This window comes from Candoia aspera, chromosome 1 (assembly GCF_035149785.1).
Source record: "Candoia aspera isolate rCanAsp1 chromosome 1, rCanAsp1.hap2, whole genome shotgun sequence".
Taxonomy (NCBI): Eukaryota; Metazoa; Chordata; class Lepidosauria; order Squamata; family Boidae; genus Candoia; species Candoia aspera.
In genome coordinates, this window is record NC_086153.1 from 142,499,842 (window position 1) to 142,520,666 (window position 20,825).

The following is a 20,825-nucleotide window of genomic DNA, read 5'->3' on the forward strand; positions in this document are numbered from 1 at the left end:
GGAGGGGATTAATTGGGCCATATCATGTCGGAGAGTCTTCTGCTAAGGAAGCTTATTTCTGAATAAGGGTTAAGTGTCTAGACAGCTAAGACTTACAGCCATGCTCTGAAGTGAAGCCTGACACGCTAGATAAAAAGGTCCACTATACTTAGTTAAAAGTTCAGAGCAATTCAAAACTTCATAGCCTCATGTGGAAACAAGAAATTCTTTAGGAGTGAACAGGGAATGCAGGTAGAAATACATTCACGCTAGTGAAAAAGCATCAGAATTAAACAAAGTTGGACAGTTTTAAAACCTAATTATAGTACAGAATGTTTTGTGATGAACATTTTGTTGAACATTTTTGTAGTCATGAGTGTACTATAACTTCAGAGTTTAACCATAAAAACCTACTAGGTCCTGATACCCCAAATCATTATGTTTCACTAAATATCTAAGAAGCCACTTTCAGTAATTCCTGGATCTCACTCCTGTGTATATCACAAAATCCATGTTAGATGATACCAATTCAAAGGGTCCTAAAAACTGCATGCTTCTGAGATCCTTTAATCTGGCAAAATATTGTAAAAATCAAATTGGATCAGGGAAGGGGGAGGATTTATAATATCTGTAGTCCTAAACTGTAGTATAGGAAAACATTGCAGTCATTCAAAAATAGGCTGTACCTAGAAGAGTGACACCTTCACTATGCAACAAATATGGAATATTAAGTAACTTATTAAATATTTGACATCATAGTTATAAAGATATAAGATCTAGGCTTTCTCTAAAGGAACCATCAGAGTTGGATTTGGATTGAATATGTTATAGATACATAAACAATACATACAGCGCTGCAATGGAAATTATATTGCACAGCCAGGAAAAAACAAAACATGGGTATTAGTCTTGCAATTACTTCAGCTGAGTATCTGAACTTGTTGCTCAGAACTTCTCAGAAAGTTATTTGCTTTACCTCAAGGGAAGTGCCCTATATATCAGTTCAGCAGAAGAATACCAACAGTATGCATCTTAATGGTCTGCTAACGGTAGTTCCTCACTGATCTTTACAAGTGATTTGTGAGATTACACTTGGATATGCATATTATATACTTACCACATTTTATTCCACAGTGATCTAGAATGTTTACTTCTACCTTTCCTATTGCAAATGCTTTGTATGACAGAAATACTGTGCCTTGGGCATTTGATCAGATTGACAGTGTCACATCTGTAAAAAAATTCAAAATGAGATATAATCTGTAACTGGGAGCCTAATAGAAATGGCCTCTCACCATTTCCTGTGACAAATTTCTTTCAAATAGGCCTATCCCATTAATTTCTGAAATACTTTGACAGGGCTAGAATAAACAAGTTTGACAATTCTGCTTATGGTTTGGTCATGCTGGAAGAATAATCACTGCATTTCATGACATAAACTACACTACAGAAGGGAGTTAAAAGAGTCTAATTCATGTGCTTACCTCTTTAATCATCAGAACAATCCTGCCTTGGCTATAAATTTTTCTTTTTGTATGCTGCACAAAAAGTCCATGAAACAAGTATTTTAAAGACTGTTAGAGGGTGAACAGCTTCCAATTTGAAACAAAGATAAACTAGTTGCATTTCCAGATGGCTACCACATAATAGAATACCTTTGCAAATGATAGATGTGAAGGCCTGAGAGAAAAAAACCTGTAAGTTTAAAAAAAATGATGATGAAATAGATCCTTATATTTTCCTTTTAAATGCTACATGATATGGTTGAAACTTGAAAGAAACTGTTCTTTGGTTAGAAAATATAAAATTAATGTGTAAAAGGACAAAGAAGCTTGTCTTAGTTTTAGGCAAACCTTCTGTTTTCAGAAGTCCTTAAAATAATAAAAATAAAGGATAGTATTCAGGGTCAGAAAGTAAGAATGACATCTCATATGATAAAATGTCTATTTTTAGCCTTGGTCCTCCCCTTTTTTCCTCAGCTTTCTATGAAAATCAGTGTTCCTTTTATCTGATACGGTAGAGAGCAAAATCCATAATATATAACTTTTATCACAATGTTGAAGATTCTGTTCCTGTATTTCATCTGCCTGCTTCTCTTAAAGAGGCAAAAATGAAGATATGTTTAACAATTCCTAGTTTCATTTTAAACAAAAAATGTAAAAATATACTTTAAAGTAAATTCATCAATAATGTATAAGCATTTTCTGAATAGACCATACTTTTCAATTTTATACACTAAACATGCTCTTGAAAGCAAACCAAGTTATACATACATCAATTTATAAAGTAACAACATGACTCTATACCTGTAAAGACTGTTAAAAACAAACTGCTACATTTTTATTTTGGGGATGGGAAAAAGGTCTCTCCCACCCCCAGCACACTTCAAGATTTCTTGAAATTTTATATCTCTAGTAAATAATCAGATTTCTGGTTAGTGTAACCTGACTCATTTCTATTTTAACTGAAATAGCATAGTGGCTATGGCCTTTGCCTAGCACACAGAAGGCTGCTGATTTGAAACAGGTGGCATACAAGTTTAATTAATAATAACAATTTTACTTCCAGAAAAAGGAACCACACTAAAAATAAACTCAAATTGGTTGAAAAGAAAGCCTTTAATTAGAACAGAGAAATTAAATTAATAAACTTCCAAATAGTATGACATATTAAGTATCCTCCTCAGGAATTTCCATTTAACGTGAGATTATTAGTTCTATGCAACTTAATTTTTAATTATATTTTATATAGTGACTGTGTTATATGTTTATTATTTATTATGAGAAAACTGGAAAATATATATTTACTAGAATATTGTTCAGGAGTCACGCTGAATGCACAATAGCCTTCTGAACTGCATTGCCATATGAAGAAAAGGTACTGATAGAATGGGAACCAATTCAAGGAAAGGTTGAAAATCCTCATTACAGTTTCATGTAGTACTGAGCAAAGATTAACTTGAAGCGTATTTTTCCATATTACTTTTCTTCAGCAAGATTTCCAACTGAGCAATTCACATCTGAGGCATCAATTGCAACTTGAAGTGCCTTCCCATTTAAATCCAGTGCCTAAGAGAGGTCAGAGCTGCACCGTAGGTCTGGAGGGCAGGATGAGTTCCTTTAAAGGCCATCAGGAGTGAACCTGCCTCTGCAACAAAGCCTTCTTCTTGCAGCTGTTTTGCTATTTCTATCACATCCCAGCGTCCTTCCTCTTCATTGGTGATCAGATAGTTAACTAGGTGAGGATAATAAACTGTGGGAATGCATTTCACGACTAATTTCTCATCCAGGAGCAAAGAAAGAAATTCAGAGTCACAGTTGGAATCATCAACCTAGACACAAAAAAAAAAGCCACACAGCTAATATTATTTTTAAAAAAATGAATATAGAAATGTATTTTTGAATCAGAGATGCAATGAAAATATATTGTTAAGCCACTCAATTTCCCTACTTCCCTTTCACTATCACTGCCTTTCCTCCTCGGCTGAGTAAGAATCCATCCTATATGCTGAAAGTGCTGAGTTAGATGTAGCCTGTCTTAGTCAACTAGATACCAGTTGATAAATAAGCCCTGCTTTGTTCCCCAATAGGAAGCAAAGATGGTAGAGTGAGAATTGAAAGGCAGTGGCTGCAACACACACCAATATATATTTAACTGTACATTACAAACAAATATGCTCAAAACATATTCATAGTGCTGCATCTTCTTCAGTGTATATCTGTCCTATTACTACACAATACATAAGTACAGATAGGAATGTGGATGAATCTGAGAAAACGTTAACTTGTAAAATTTCAGCTTGTATGATATACTGAAAAACTCTCAAAATGTTGCTGGTCTAATGACATTTGGAATTTTAAGTTTTGGATACTTTCAACCAGTTATAAAGCACTGTTTTTACAGGGTGGGTGGGGACACACATAGCATGTGAGTTTGTGTAGAATCTGTCAGTGGAAAGGAGAACTGGTGAGAATGAATTAACACTTCTCTTCCCTTCCTCCTTATTCCAGTGGAAGCCTCTCCTTGATCATGGTTCCTTCTGTGAATGAAAAGTTTTGATCAAATGCTCTAAATATTATCCAAGCAACTTTCCATGATATCCACTCGCTATTATACTGATAAAGAAGTATGCAAGCTCCCCTGCTTGATATTATAAATTAGTACAAACCATAATTTCATATGATTGTGCACAACTTCTGAGACTCATGCATATTTACTAGATAGCAAGTATTGTTCCTCATGTGCACTTGGCATCAGGAATGACACTTTTTAACTTAACTTTTGAGCTGTTGTATAAGCAGAATGGCTCATTAAGTTGAATCCCACAATCAACTGTTCACCTTTAGATTAGTTAGAGTGGTAAAACTGGCTTCAAACTGGTGCAGCTGCTTTGAGATCAAGAACAGCAAGCTTGAGTGATTTGCAAATTACGCATCATATTAAAAACAAGATGGCCATGTTCCAATATAAGCAATCTGTACACTTCATTTAAAAGCACTTTTGCAGAAAGCCAAGCTGTTTTAATAGCACAAAAATACCCTCAAGTTTCAACTCCAGATTAAAAAAACCCTAATAAATAGGCGATTAAAATACTGTAAGTGCTATACATAACCTTCCTCTTCCACAAATGCAATTCCAGCACATTAAATTCTAAGTATATGAGTGCACTGAGTAAGACAAATAATAGTTTGCCCAGTCTGTTTATGGTGATTGGGGTGGGGGGGAGGCAATGTATTGTTGCTCCTCAGCATGTCGGCACTTCTGTAGTCTGATGGCTGCCACAGAAAAATTTCCTAGGACATAGCAACCAAAATGTCCTGCACCTTCCATGGCTGAAAAAAAAAGGGCTCAGTTGCCCAAAATGACTTAATATGACAATTACAGAACTAAGGCCCATTCCATCATAAAGCGATTGTGCAGATGATGAGAATCATGCATAATGAAGAACAGATTCCTGCCTAGTGGTCATAAACCAGGGCAGCACTTATCGAAGAAGATAGCCTCAAAGACTGAAATCTATTACTACTGTCAGAGTTGAGACTAGTAGATGGAACCTCATCTGGAAAGAGGTCATGCAAAAAGTCTCAGGTTATACCACACCTCGCTTTCAGTTATGGTGCTTATGATAAGACTACTTGGTATCTCTGTTGATGGCTGCAGTAAGACACAGGAAGGAGGAGGATACAACAGACTGCTAACGCCTCTCCCCATACCTGATACTTGAGAAACAGGAAAAGGATAGCAATGGGGCAATTTATGGTGGGTGGGATATACTACCTAATCAAAATCTAAACCTCACAATGAACCAAGTGAAAATATTAACAAGGAATGAAAAAAACTGAATTGATACCTTTTTTGAAATGCTAGTAGCATCTGATAATATACTTTCACTAACCAGTTAGAAGCTACCCTTCTACAAGACAATGCTAGAAAGTTCATTACCAAGTCACAAACAATACAAGCAACCTGCACAATGGTCATGTTTGTTTGAACAAACCAATTGCTACTGGGTTGCTGAGGAAAAGGACAAAGGGTTAAACCGAAGATTTTATTCGAAAGTTGAGTTTTAAGGCAATCAGTGTAAAAAATGGGAGAGATGGATTTCAAGGCTTGTATCATGCTATAAAAACTCCTCAGTGGGCTGAGTAGATATTGAGAGCCATTTTCTCTTGATGCTTGCAGGTGCACCATTATCTGACAACTGGTTTACTCAAAACAGTATCAAGGTACGATGAAAACAAGAGATATGATTTAAGACAGGTTTGGAGAAAATGTGCAATCCCTTCTCTCTTCCCCAAATTGGAGTTACATGTGGCAGGTATTAGCCCACAGCAAGACAAAAATCAAGTATATCCCTCATTTTACTTTGAGCACTTTATTAAGTCATGTCATATGGCATCCGTAACACCCCAAAATAAATTAGGAGGAAAGGTGGAGGTGGCATACACAATCCCATTGCCTGCTCAAAACCCTAATTTTGTGATATATCTGAAGGAAACCACCTATGATTTGGAGAAGGGAGCAAAGTTCTAGCAATATTTAATTATGACTATCTTATTGCAAAGAAACAGGCTGCTTCTACTTTCAGATATGCTACTGTTTTCCTTTATTTCCCCCATTTACATTTAAACAGGCTGCCAGAATTATTCCTCTGCTATGTTAATTTTCTTTCCATCAAAAAGCTTAATGTTAAGTGGAGGGCAACAATTCCCAATTCTGTGCCATAAAGTTAGTAAAATTTTGTGCTGACATTTATTTGAAGAAAACTTTCTAATAGGTTCTTGATATACACAGACACATACACACACAGTATACAGTGTGTGTGTATATATACAGTGTATGTATGTGTGTGTGTATATGGGCTAAACTGAGTCTGAGTAAATCTCAGAACCTATCATCTTATTCTCACCACTTGAGCGCTGTCTGGCTTTGCTGTTTGGCAAAGTGACTGGCCACTTAGTTGTTAATGTCTGCTCCCCTCCCCTCCCCTCCCCTCCCCTCCCCTCCCCTCCCCTCCCTTCTCAATGGATACCTCTTTCTCTCAGCTCATAGAGAATAATCAATTGCCAAGGCTCAACAACAGCTTCTCCTTCACTTTGTGCAACTGCAATACTTTCCAGCTTTCTCTGGCTATGGGAAGGGGACTTTGAAAAATGCTCAGTAATTGGCAAATATATAATTAAGCCTTGCTGTATTCAATTAACCCCCCTTCTCCTTAGCAGATATTAAAGACAATTATGTTAATCAGGAATCATTAATTCAATTATCATTTTTTTGCTCTGGCCTTGTCTTTTTTGTTGGAGTGTAGGCTCTGCCAGTATGCCTATACACATACGCAGACAAATATATCATGTGCACACATTTATTGGCAGGAAAGGCCTGGGAAGACTCTCCAGGACAGGTTTAGTGTGAGTTGGCAATCCTGGTTGATATGGTAGAGAAGCTGGGGAATATACAGTATTTTTGACTGTTTAGTGCAGTGTTTTTCAAACTTAGCAACTATAATATCAATAACAATAATTTATTAAATTTATATGCCACCCATCTCCCAGTGACTCTGGGCTCTGAGAGGTTTACAATTGTTAAAAACATTTTAAAACAAAACAAAAACAAAACAAAACAAAAAAGAGCACAAGGCAGAAGAACAACAATGGCAAAGAAAACAAACCCAAAGGGGAACAAAAAGGAAGAATGGAGCGTCAGTCATCCTCGTCAAAGACCTGGTTGAAGAGCCACGTCTTTAGGGCTTTTGGAAATATCAGTAGGGTGGGAGCCATTCAAATTTCAGGAGGAACCTCATTCCAAAGGGCAGGCACTGCTACAGAGAAGGCACACTTCTGGGGTCCAGATGGATGGAATTGTTTAACTGAAGGAACACTGAGCATGCGAGCCCTGTTAGATTGAACCGGCCAGGCATGCTGGCAGGGGAATTCTGGGAGTTGAAGTCCACACATCTTAAAGTTGCCAAGTTTGAAAAACACTGGTTTGGTGTCTTTCTTCTGTTGATTTTTTTTTTTTTGATGGTTATTTTTAAATTTAGGATCAGCTTCTTTTCCAGTAAATATGGTCCTCTAAAGTGGCAAGAAAAGCAGACTTCTTCCTGCATGTTTAATATATTTCTTATGCTAAACTAGTGTTCTAACTATGTCTGAACTGAAATCATTTCAGCTGCTACTACTGTTCTTTAGGATTTTAAAGGTTGATGCATACATCAATACAGGTCTCTCCTGTCTCAGTAGCCCAACAAATCCAGAGGTGGGAGAAGTGTTGCTCTCTAAAGTAGAGCAAGAAGACACAATTCCACCTTTAGATCATTTAGAGCACAGATCTATGTGCATGGGATTTAGAACCATAGTAGGAAAACTACAGTGAAAACCAGAAGGTGCAAGAGAAGCATGAAACGTGAGTGGTTAGTATCAGTTACATCAGGAGTGTGCAGACAAATGAAGTCTTTTATAATAAAGACCCATTTGCTTTGTCTAATGCAATGAAGAAAAGTTTCTTCTTCTCCAAAGGTGACCCCAGGCTTAAATAGCAATTGCTATTTGAGCTTATTAGCACATAACAAACACATCAAATCCATGAAACTAATCCCATTTTCATTTCTGCAACATCCTCCTTTAGTGTTCTACTTTAACAATTTACCTGAAAAACAACCAAATGTATCAAACAATAATCTTCAGAATTCTGGCAATTTATAAGAAGTGCCATATAAAAGGCCTGCTGCAAACAATGATTTTTATGCTAGCTTAAGACAAAAGATTTCTTACACAGGAGTTCATAGAAAGCATAAATATAGTTATGAACATCAGAGAGAATAATAAAGAATTAGGGCATGAGCCAGCCCCCATTTGCAGCAACCTTTGCCTTCTTGTATCCACTCAATATGAACATGAGTCTTCTGCTTCTCAGCTCCTCCCTCAACTGGCAGCCCTCTCGCAAGGAGAGGATTGCTCTAGCGGAATAGTTCTATAAGGAATCAATGTACTGTAATCAGATCCTTCTTCTTTTAAAAGTACAAGATAAGGAATGAAAATTCGTTTAGCCACATGTATTTGTTACGTTTAAAGACACGATATAAAAAAATGTTTGGAAGCTAGTTTAAAAACTGATGCGTATCTGAGTAATATGCGGAATTTAGGAATTGTGTTGACCAACAGGCACGCAGCAAGGATAGGCTGTTTCTCTCTTTATTTAATCAATCCATGGACACAGGATGCTACTGCAGCTATGTAGATGCAATGATGAAGTACACAATGTCAGCTGAGATAATGCATTCTTAAGTCAATGAAGCTTTCAGTTTATCAGGTGTTTTCCTATCCAACAAATACACACTAGAGTTCAGGAAAACAGTGAGTGTGAAATTACTTATACAATGCAAAACAGGTAAAATTAATACGTGAAAATGAACATATATGAGTTTATAGACATTGCCTTGACCACCAAAATTTGTGGAATAAGTGACTATACAATTTCAGCATTTCAATCTTGGTATTCTTTTTGAGGTTATCAGAATCATCCCTTCCTGAGTATGAAAAGAAATAACTGTAACTCAAGAGCAATCTTAACTATTCAACAAATAGAAGAAGCCAAAACCCGATAAAATCCACAACTGATGAAAGTAATCAATGTATATTAGCTATCTGTCAGTGAAATGCTAATTGTGAAATGTTTTATTAGTATTTTAACTAATTGGAATTTTAGAGTAGTTTTATAAAAAATATTTATACATTATTATTGTTCAACGTGGTTTTTCTAAAAAAAAAAAAGAATTATTAAAGCTATATATATAGTTTTAATCATGAAAGACCCCCACAAGGGAACAGCACCATCCAATAACCTGCCTCCCCACAACATGGAAAGTCCTATCAGGCCTCATAGCTGCCAAGCTGCAGGACTATACTGGCCAGTACATGAGCACAGCACAGAAGGGCATTGGGAACACCACCAGAGGCTCCAAACACTAGCTGCTCATAGATCGAGCAGTCGCCCGAGACTCAAGGTCTAGACAGACCAATCTGAGCACAACCTGGATTGACTACAGGAAAGCCTACGACTCAATGCCACACACATGGATCTGCGAATGCCTGGCACTATACAAGTCAACAGGACACTAAGGACCTTCCTTAAGAACCCAGTGGGACTGTGGAAGACAACACTGGAAGTCAACTCAGGACAGCTCTCACAAGTGGCCACAAGTGGGGCATATACCAAGGTGATGCACTGTCCCCACTGCTGTTCTGCATGGGCTTGAACCCCTCAGCCAGATTATCACAAGGACTGGATATGGACACAGGTTCAAGAGTGGAACTGCCATCAGCCACCTCCTCTACACGGATGACATCAAGCTGTATGCTAAGAGTGAATGAGACATCGACTCACTGATCCACCTGACACGGATCTACAGTGAGGACATTGGGATGTCATTCGGACTAGGGAAGTGTGGCTGGATGGTAGTAAAGAGAGGGAAGGTAGTTAAGACTGATGGGGCGGAACTACCAGCGGGCCACATAGCAGATGTACAGACCAGCTACAAGTACCTTGGTATCCCACAGACATGTGGGAACCACAATGAGGAGGCAAGGAAGACAGCAACATCCAAGTACCACCAAAGGATAAGACAGGTCCTGAAGAACCAGTTCAATGGGAAGACCAAGATCCACTCCATCAATGTGTATGCCCTGCCAGTCAACAAATACCCTGCTGGTATAGTGAGCTAGCCAAAGGAGGACATGGATGCTGCCGATGTGAAGACCCAGAAGCTCCTCAGAAAGTATGCAGGCTTCTACCCAACATCCAACACCCAGAGACTGTACACCAGCAGGAAAGAGGGCGGGTGGGGTCTGGTGAGTGTCAAAGCCACTGTCCTGGATGAGACCCAGAGCATCCAGGAGTACATCAGTAAGATGGCACTTAAAGATGAGCTGCTGAGAGAATGCCTGAGGGAGCAGCAGACACAGAAGGAAGATCAAGCAGAGGAAGGGCCATGGCAAGACAAGACCCTGCATGGGATGGCCCAATGACAGCTGAGGTGGCTGACCTTGGGAAATCCTACCAGTGGCTGGAAAGGGCTGGACTAAAAGACAGCATTGAGGCACTGATCATAGCAGCACAAGAACAGGCACTAAGCACCAGATCCATAGAAGCAAGGGACCACCACACTAGACAGACCCGAGGTGCAGACTGTGCAGAGAGGCCTCAGAGACAATCCAACACAAAATGGCAGGGTGTAAGATGCAGGCAGGAACAGCATACACTGAATGGCACAACCAAGTAAATGGCATTGTGTACACGAACATCTGCACAGTGTACTGTATGGGCTAGACCCTTCCAAATCCAGATGGGAGATTCCATAGAAGGTCATGGAGAATAATAGGGCTAAGATCCTATGGGACTTCCAGATCCAGACGGACAGGCAGGTACTGGCCAATCAACCAGACGTCTTGATAGTAGACAAGGAGCAGAAGACATCAGTGGTGATACATGTAGTGGTGCCAAGCGACAGCAACATCAGGAAGAAGGAGTATGAGAAGTACCAGGGCCTGAAGGAGGAAGTAGAGAGGATGTGGAAAGCAAAGGCCAAAGTGGTCCCAGTGGTGGTAGGAACACTCGGGGCTGTGACTCCCAAGCTGGGAGAGTGGCTCCAACAGATCCCAGGAGCAACATCAGAGCTCTCTGTCCAGAAGAGGGCAATGCTAGGAACAGCTAAGATACTGTGCAGAACCCTCAAACCCCCAGGCCTCTGGTAGAGGACCCGAGGTTGAGGAAGACACATATGACCCATAGGGGTGTTCTTGTTGTTGTTAGTTGTCATTGAGTCGTTTACGACTCATGGCGACCCTATGTATAACAGAACAAAATGCTGTTCAGTCTTGCGCCATATGCCTGACTGTTCCAATGTTTGCATCCATTGTTGCAGTACCTGCATCAATCCATTGCATTGAAGGTCTTCCTCTTTTCCGCTGGCCCTCGACTTTACCAAACATGATGTCCTTTTCAAGCGATCGGTCTTTCCTGACAATGTGCCCAAAGTATGAGAGTCTAATCTACTCCCAAAAATGTGCCAATGAAAACCCTAAGGATTACAACAGAACCCATAGGGGTGGGAAGGGATTTTTTTTTGATAACAGCATCTTTGGCCTGGGTCCCTGGGGATGAGTTGAGGCTTACCAATTCACATGTTAAATATGCAATTTGGAAGCCAGAAGACTAAATATTGTTAATCTTGAACACTACCTAGAATTATAACCAAGATTCAAAACAAAGCAAAACAAAACTTAGCAGAACTTTGTTGTTCTATTGTTTGAGACAAGACACTATTCAAACTAAATGTTATACTCTGCTGCTCCTGGCAAACCTAACATTCTTTCAATTATTTATACACAAGATTCATTGTCAGAGATGAACCAGTTATTTCTGATCAGGGAAATACATAGAAACAGTAATTTGGAGATGGATAAGCAGCAAATACAAGGGTGCTGCAATTTCAGGAAAGCTAGGAAAAGAAGCCAGGCTTTTTACTGCAGGCAAAAAGCAGCTGAAATCCTGGTATCAGCACTTCCCCCACCATTATCTTGTTAAATGTAAACATCCATAAAGCTGTCAGTATTAGACAACAAATGACTAAATAATACATTTGATCAGCAAGCGAGCACTGCATTTCCTCTTGCATATCTGTGGTTGTGAGCCTTGCTAGGAAAATCAATAGGCTCTGATTTTGCTTGTCAGATGCTGGTTATGATTCTCTGGTGTAATTTAAGCAAGGAGAGAGCTTTAGGAAACAAAAGAGCCATGCTTAAACAGAAAAATAAGCTAACTCAAAAAGTCTGCCTGGCGACAGTATATATTATTCAAGCACCATGTAATATAGCTTAATGTAGGCAAGGACTGAATTGTAAGAAAACAGTTACACCTGAACAGAAGGTAAAAAAAAACCCTCAAAAGAGAAAGAAAAATCTACTTGGGGACATTCTTCAAATGTTATGAACTGCTAAGTTTATGCCCATTATTTAAGCAGTGTAGGAAGGTTTATATATTCTGTCCTGTCAGAGACAAGGAGCATCAGCTTACTCTTTCAGCCAGACATTCTCTTCCTTGGCTACGATTTTTCAAGTGTTTAAGACTGAAAGAGAACAAATCCCTCTCCCCTTCCCTATGTTACTTCAGAATGGGGATGTACTGTACAAAACAGTAACCCGTAAAAGGATTATGGGCTATGTACATTATCTGCAGCAACCTGTATTTAAAAGATCCATTGTAGAGACACAGGCATAAATATAAATGGTATACAGAATCTGAGACCCCCTACAGTTAATTAACCCCACCAGCATGGTTAAATGCAGGTGATACTGGATGTTGTAGTTCAGAGTCACAGGTTCCACCTTATAAATAGGTAATAATAAGATTAAGTGGCTCATTTATAGATGCCTCCCTATAAACCCTGTATTCATATGAAGATACAGTGGCCTGGCCAGGAAGAACAATACTGTTTGGCTTTATAATTCTTCAAGCATTAGAAGCCAGAAGTTAGTCTGCTTTAGTGAACTTGGAGTTTCCACACCAAGGATCCCCTGAAAGTTGCCACTGAATTCTAATTTTTAATGTGAGAGAAGAGGAAAATTATTACACTGGAAGTAATATATTAACCATCATAGCAATCAACCCTGAGAAAACTAAGCAGGGTTAGATGTAGTTCATATTTGAATGGGAGACAAGCAGGGAATGCCAGGCCAGGATAGACTTGAAACATCCTGGAAGAAAGGAAAGGCAGAGCACTTCCTTATTGCTGCCAAGAAAACAATAAGGGTGTCTTCATGGAATCACCAAGAGTCAAACTGACTTGAGGGAAACTCTTTTTTAAGTTAACTATAAAATGCAACCTACAAGGGTAGACTTTAAATCCTCCTCTTACTCAGAATCAGGACCATGTACTGTCCCCCTTACAAATTTATATTAACTAGTCAAGATCCTATAAAATCTGGATCTCCAGCCATGTAAGCTATCTGAGAAGTGCAAATCCTACTATATGGCAAGGATGTGGTGGTTCTACCTCAATCTTAATTTGGCTTTAGGAAAGTGTTGAAGCCATTGCTCAGCATCACTGTGTTTACCATCTTCAGATCAATTACCAGGAAACTAAGATTATGCTATTTGCCATGAGACCTAGAATAAGTGTTGTAGCAAACTTGAAGTTCTTCTACTCAAAAGGGGGACAGATTTTTTCTACTGCTCTCAAATTATTAATGGCTAAGTCTGATGCAATAACTCTGAGTTCAGTTTGGGTCATGTTCCAAGTAACACTTTGCTGGAATCAGTTTAATCAAAGTTTTGGAAAGCACTGCTCCAAGTCCCTAAATGTGTGCTGAATGCAGCCTGGTGACTGGAATTTAGGGGTACCAAGGGTGAAGAATCAAACTTGACTGCTGATTTTTGAGTTTCCACTTAAGTGAAACTTTTAGCCCCTTAACAATCCTTGATTAATATCAGTCAACCTGGAAGAAAGCTGTATCAGACAACGTAGCACATGGTTTGTTTTAGTGTTATCAGAGACTCTTAAACAAGTTATGACATTAGTACTTGGAGACTGAATATTCATACAGAGCAAACTAACTATTTAAATACTTTGGAACTGCCTAGATATCACAAGTGTTCTCTTTGGCCCATTTTAACACATTGCCAGCTGCCTTTCTGGAGGGCTGGCTCAGTAAGATAACTTGCGAGAAATGAGCAGTTCATGAACTAGTCACATCTTAGCATTACAGGAGATGGGGAGTATGTTTATTTCACTTGGTTTATCACTAAGTCATTGAATGACTCTTTCAAATAATTTCTATATTGCCTTCTAACAGTCAGATTGGCAACTAAATATTACACATAATGTGGCCAAATTCTGTGCTGCAGACATGAAATAACAGTGGGCACTTCGTAATATTCCTACAAAATTAGCAAATCTGATTACATTTGGCCTTAAATGTGTTACTCTGCCAATGTTATCTTTAGTTTTTGTTTAGCTTATGTTTAAACTTGCTGGTTTTTAACCTTAATAACATTTTTCAATGCAATTTAATTCCACCAAATAATGGGAAACATCAAAATCAGTTAAAATACTTTTCAAGAATATGCAAACATATATGGCAAATTACATCTCAAGAGGTTGCAACTGTATGTACAATGGATTAAAATTGTTGGCTCCAGACCCTTGATCACCTTTATTTATTATTACGGGTATTCAAGCAGCATGATTACTTACATAGTACACTGCATAATCTAAAATTAGACACTATGGAAAGGCAATTTTCCACGAAGAACACATAATTATTACATTAAGCTTCACCACATCATCTGATTCTGTCATTTTGATTGGATTAGATATTCTATTTCAACTCTCCCCTTCTGATTCACTTCAGGTATGCCAAGCTTCATCTCCTAGAAATCTCCAATCAATATGGCTGGTTGTGGGTTATGGCCCAATGGAAATACTGGGTGGGATTTATGGGAGCTATAGCTCAACATATTTGGAAGACATCAGGGTGCTAAAGGCTGTTTTATGTGATTAAGTGAATTGAAAATATAAGTGACATGGGTTGTGAACTTATTTGAAACCTAAAAAAATATTTCTGTGGGGAAATGCTTGCATGCCCCAAACTGACATTTTCTATTTGAAATCATGACAACAGAAGATATGGAGGACAGCTTTAATAAAGATATGAGAACAGTGAAAAAATAGCTAATTACCCTACTTAGTTTCTTTCTTTAAAGCATTCACAGCCACTATAAAGGTAGTGTAAAGTGTCTGAAAGGGTGTTTTACAAAGCACAATAATGTAAGCAAAGCACCACTCATTGAAGTATGAAAGTAGCTACTTCTTCTGGAAGACTTGGCGCAGCAGCTCCCAAAGCTTTTCCCAGTTGCTTCTGCATGTATGTGCATGTGCAGACAACACTTCCATTGAGACTACCAGTGAAGTGAAAGCTGTGTGTGAACACTTATGGGTAGATAATCCAGGAAAGCTTTTGAAGCAACTGCAGTAAACCTTCCAGAAGATGTAACTTGCACTAATGTCCTTTGTGAAGTATCCCTTTCAAATATTTTACTCAGCTGCTACCCACCATGTTTTGTAGTATTAAAACTTCCAGTTTGGTGATCATTAATAAGATTTGTATTAATTGGATCCTACTGGCACATCAAGATATCTAAAACCCAAATCTGCTATGCTCAATATATTCCAGTCTACACAGAATTAATGACAAATGGATTATCTAAGCCAAACCATCAAGTAGGCTCTTTGTTATTTTGCTAAACAATTGGTTGAAGAGATAATGTGAAATAATTAGAAGAAACATTATTAGTCCTAATCATCTTGAGCATATAAAAGGAACTCTTAGCTCTATATAGTTCTGTAGATTACAGACACAAAAGCTTTGGAAAGGCATAATATTATACTCAAGAGGCCTAACTTCCTACTGGATGACAGAAGAGCTAATTTATTACCTCAAATTGCTTTGGGGCCTTTTGGCCGTAAATAAAATTGATTGACTGATTACCTCAAATGAGGAAGAATGGGTAATTCAATTGCTCATACCTTAACAATTGCTGTTATCTGCTCCAGTGCCGTGGAGTGCAGATCTTGATCTCTACTTTCCACAAGAAGCTTCAGGGAGGGCAGCAGAAGAGATTCCTTCAGGAGCAGCAAAGACAGGCTTTTTATACACTGAAAACAAATAGAAGACTTGGGTATAATCAGTTAGCCAGAGGGGCACAACTTGCACTCTTATTGAGGAAATCTTTGTTATCAAGTCTAAATGAAAACCTGAATCCTTTTAAAGCAAGCAAGCAAGCAGTCCAACAAAAACCTGTGGTGAAAATTCAGCCTCTTAGGAAATTTAAAGAGTGAATGGAGCAAAAGACTGAATTGTTGAGCTAAAGTCACTTGAAAATTCCTTCTATGAGAACTGCACTGAGAAGAATTAAACTATAAACATTTTGAAAAGATGCCTTCTGTCCCAGAAGAAGAACATCAGTTGCCACCTATGGCCACTGCTGATAAGAGGGATGGGAAGAATTTGAGGAACCAAGCAATGCATGGTGTCCCCATCTTGTTTTATTCCTAAACATTCACTGAACAATTGACATCCAAAAGGTCTCTGGAAATGAAACTGCATGTAAATTGAAGCCATTCATCCATTCAAGAATACTCTCTCACACACACAGATACACACAAAATCTGGGGTACAGCTGAGATTTTGAAAATCACTAGCTACTGTATATACCAAAGGATTTTCAACAATAAGAAACAGACTTTCATCCCAGGATATTTTTGTCTATTCATTTTAGTATAACATACTTTTTTTAAACACAAGAGTTTTATCTTTTCTTCTCCTATTAGTTACAAAGATCTGATCACCACTAACTGATTAAGTGTCAGGAACATCCCCTACAATTACAATCTCTGGAATATGGTGCTATTGAACAGAAAGTATTTGAAAAAATATTATCATTGATTTTAGTACATAACAAGCAGAGGCTGTCAGGAGGGCAGGGAAGCTAAAAAGAATCCAAATACCTGTAACTGGAGTATGGTTGTAGCGTAACTGAAGTACAAGAAATCCAACAACCATACCTGTCTACTGGTTGATTGGCAGACTGCCAATTGGAGGGTTGGCACTATATGGAATCAGTTTCTCACCCAAACTCAAACCAGCACTACAGGGAGTCCTCTACTTATGACTGCAACTGGGACTGGGATTGCCATTGCTAAGCAATGCGGTTGTAAAGGGTGACATCATGTGACTGCATCGCTTAGTGACGGCAATCCACGCAGTCCCAGTCGTCAGTGTAACCCAAAACATGTGGATCATTAAGCAGGAAGCAGAGGGAGTCCCAGGTAAGGAGTGTGGGGGCGCCTCAGGGGGGGTGGGGGAGGCCCAGCGCAGGCCACGTGTGAGTCGGGGGAGGGGGTGTTCAGTGGGTGCAAGCTCAGAAAGACCAGGGAAAAAGGGTGTGGGGTGTGTGTGATTGCAGGGAGGCCAAGAAGAGAGGATGCGGGGTGGGTGCGATCATGGGGAGGCTGTAGAAGGAGGGTGTGGAGTACGTGCTTGTGTATGTGTGATTGCAGGGAGGCTGTGGAAAGAGGGCATGGGCTATTGTCTGTGAGATCACAGGGAGGCCATGGAAAGAGGGCATGGGGTAAGTGTGTGCATGTGTCATGTTCCCCATTTCAATGTTCTGTTAACATCGTAACGTTTCACATGTCAAACCGTTTTTCCGTGTGTACTCAGCTTGCTCATTGCTGGTATTTTCCATTTGTGCTCTCTTCTTTGTTTTGGAACTTTGGAATGTATGTTTGGGTTTGCAATCCTACTCAAGGTTACTTTCCCAGGCGCGTGTAACGGTTGCTAGCACCTGGGAGGGGGTGCTTGCTGACGGGTGCTTGGGGTGGAACTTGCTTACAGGCAAGGCTTTTAAGTTTGTATTTGGCGCGCTTTTGCTCATTCTCAGCTTTCTCTGTATTTGCATACTATTCCTTTAATAAATCAGTTATCTTTAAGCTCGAGCTTGTGAGACTGAGTATTTGGGATTAGGCAACCATTACAGCATGTGTGTGATTGCAGGGAGGCCATGGGAAGAGGGTGCAGGGTACATATGTGTGTGCAAGTGCAGGGGAGCTGGGGAAAGAGGGCACAGGTGTGTGTGAATGAAGGGGGGAAGGAGGGCAGGTATGTGTGAGTGAAGAAAGGCGGCAGGGAGGGGAGACTTACCCCAGCAATTTGCAACCTTCCTTGGTGGCTTCCCATTGACTTTGCTTGGGGGAAGCTGGCAGGGAAGGTCACAAATGGTAATCATGTGACCATGGGATGCTGCTACTAGTCATAAGTGCAAGCTGGTTGCCAGGAACCCAAACTTTGTTCACGTGATCATGGGGGCATTGCGACAGCCGGAACTTCGAGGCCCAGTTTTAAGTCCCTTCGTTCAGCACCGTATAACTTCAAACAGTCGCTGAACAAATGGTTGCAACCGCCCAGAGTCCCCTTTTTGGGGGAGATGGACAGTGATAGAAATTTGAAAAATAAATAAATAAACAAACTCAAGGACTACCTGTATTCTAATTAGCTTATATAATTGTTAACAATAGGATAAGAACTTGCTCTAGGAAGCATGCTTCCACAATTAAGGAGCAAGCTGGTCCAACTGAATGTATAATATAAGTCACCGTATTAAGACACTTATTTGAATTAGCTGTATGTACAGTCGATGTTCCTTAGAAGTTGGCTAGTGCACTTCTGTATATCTTTATCTTTTCTTTCCTGCTCCTAGTCTCCAGGAACAAGAATGTCATTTGGACTTCTTTGGAAAGAGGTTTTATAGTTCTGTCAAGCCTCTTATAATTCAGCTTCTTCACTTAAGGTTTTGATGGGTTTGCAGATATAAAATGTTACTGGCACTATAAAACTGCTGCTTCACCCAACTGTGCATCCTAAGAGCCATCAGCATTTTTTTTTTTTGCAAGCCCTGTGCACATGGCAATAAATTGTGCTTTCCAGATGCAAAAAAATGTGCAGAAATATATGATCAGTATTTCATATTGTGCTCTACAAGCCTTTTGTTATTGTTTACCAGCAACAAGCTCCTAATACAAAATGACAGAAAGCTCAATATTTCTAATTTTACTACCTATCTACAATATATTTAATTTATTGGTTCTCTCTTTTTTGTGGTGTCATTACTTGCATGATAGAATAAATCAGTTTAGATGGTTAATACAATCACAAATCTACCTTTAACCTCAACCACAGTGCCATCTGTGATTCTTTTGTATGCTGTATGAATGTTGAGCAGCTGTTATTCTGGTTAGAAGTAACTGAAATTTGAAACTAATGGTAATCCTGAACAATCAGTGTAGGGTAATGCTTAAGATATTGGATCAGGACCAGGAAGAACCAGATTCAAGTCCATCCTCAGCCAAAAAAACTCAGTGGGCCATTCACCCTCAGCCCAACCAGACTGCACAGGGTTGAAGTTGTAGGAGAAAATTGGAGAAGGGAATACTACATTCTCTGCTTTGAGCTCCTGCAGAAAATATGTGATGATGATGATACCACCAATAATATCTCCTACTGGGGGTGAAGCTTTACTGCAATGTTTTGTTACAGATCTGCATTTATGTATATTTACTATATTGGTAAATCTCCAAAATCTTACGACTTACAGCAGTTTACAATTATAGACAATTAAAACACTAAAACACAGCTAAATACCATAAACAAAATAATAACAACATAACAATAAGGTAATAAAAACAAATAGGCAATATACAATTACAGAAAACCACTAGTGCTAACCCCAAAATAAGTGACATTAGCTTTCCAAGATCCTGCAGAAAACCAATGTCTTAACGACTTTTCCAAAAATGCCAGGATTTGTGTGAACTGAACATCAGGGGGAGGCTGTTCTGAAAAGTGGGGCCATCACAGAGAAACACTGCCTCTGGACACCAACAGTTCGCACCTTTCATATCTTGGGAATCCTTAACATGCCCAAGTGTGAACCGGACAAATTGATTCTACTTAAAAGAGTCTTCCACCTAAAAGGATGCTGATGGTATTTCACCCTGAACTGACAGGTAACTGTTTCAAACATACAGATGTTAAGAATAGCAGGAAGATGACTGCACCCTGCAGGATCACACAAGGGAGCCCCTATGAAGCAAAACTCTCCTCCCGCACTATTATTATTCAATGATTCAATGATTCAATGATTCCAGTCCTAGAAGCACAGAAGAGTCTGAAGATAGCACTTTATGATGAGGTTTTTGTATTGCCACATCTGGAGGAAAGGAGACTTCAAGTACTTTAGAAGTTTCAGTGTTCTGGCAAACTTAAAAAAACATACGGAATCAATAAAAGCTTAAGTGACAAACACTGCAAATCCAACAAGCACTTTTGGTTAGCACTCCGGAGTGTCCTGATCCACCAACAGAGATGAAACAGAATTTCATTAGGAAGGATGCTGGCAGGAGCTCTGGCTGAACTAGCCACATGGAACTGAATGGACATCTGGGACCAATCTGCTGTCAGTAGTGACTAACTATCCAGAAATGCAACTGTATTGGGACTTCAGGTCTCTGTGAGACTTGCACGAGAGCAAAGTCTAGTGAAAATGGGTGCAGCAATGCCTGATGAACAAAAGGAATAGCACTGTACCTGTAATGAAGGAGTTACTGATCACTGCAAAAATATTTCAAAGCTTCCTTACCACTATCATTCTATGTTTAATGATGAAATTATAGGCATTAAAGAGTTTACTGTCCATATAAGCAGCTCATGTATAACAAGGACTCTAGTCATGTA

The 20,825-nt window shown here is 39.2% G+C and overlaps 1 protein-coding gene across 1 annotated transcript in view; it reads right to left on the reverse strand.

Annotated features, from left to right (window-relative positions):
• Positions 1–2,578: 2,578 nt before the first annotated feature.
• Positions 2,579–20,825, reverse strand: part of NBAS (NBAS subunit of NRZ tethering complex) — a 189,778-nt gene continuing 171,531 nt past the window's right edge. Inside the window, exons 51-52 of the mRNA XM_063314683.1 lie at positions 16,061–16,189; positions 2,579–3,310 (exon numbers count right to left, since the gene is read on the reverse strand). Coding sequence (XP_063170753.1) covers positions 3,035–3,310; positions 16,061–16,189 — 405 coding nt within the window. The 3' untranslated portion in view covers positions 2,579–3,034. The remainder of the gene's footprint in view (positions 3,311–16,060; positions 16,190–20,825) is intronic.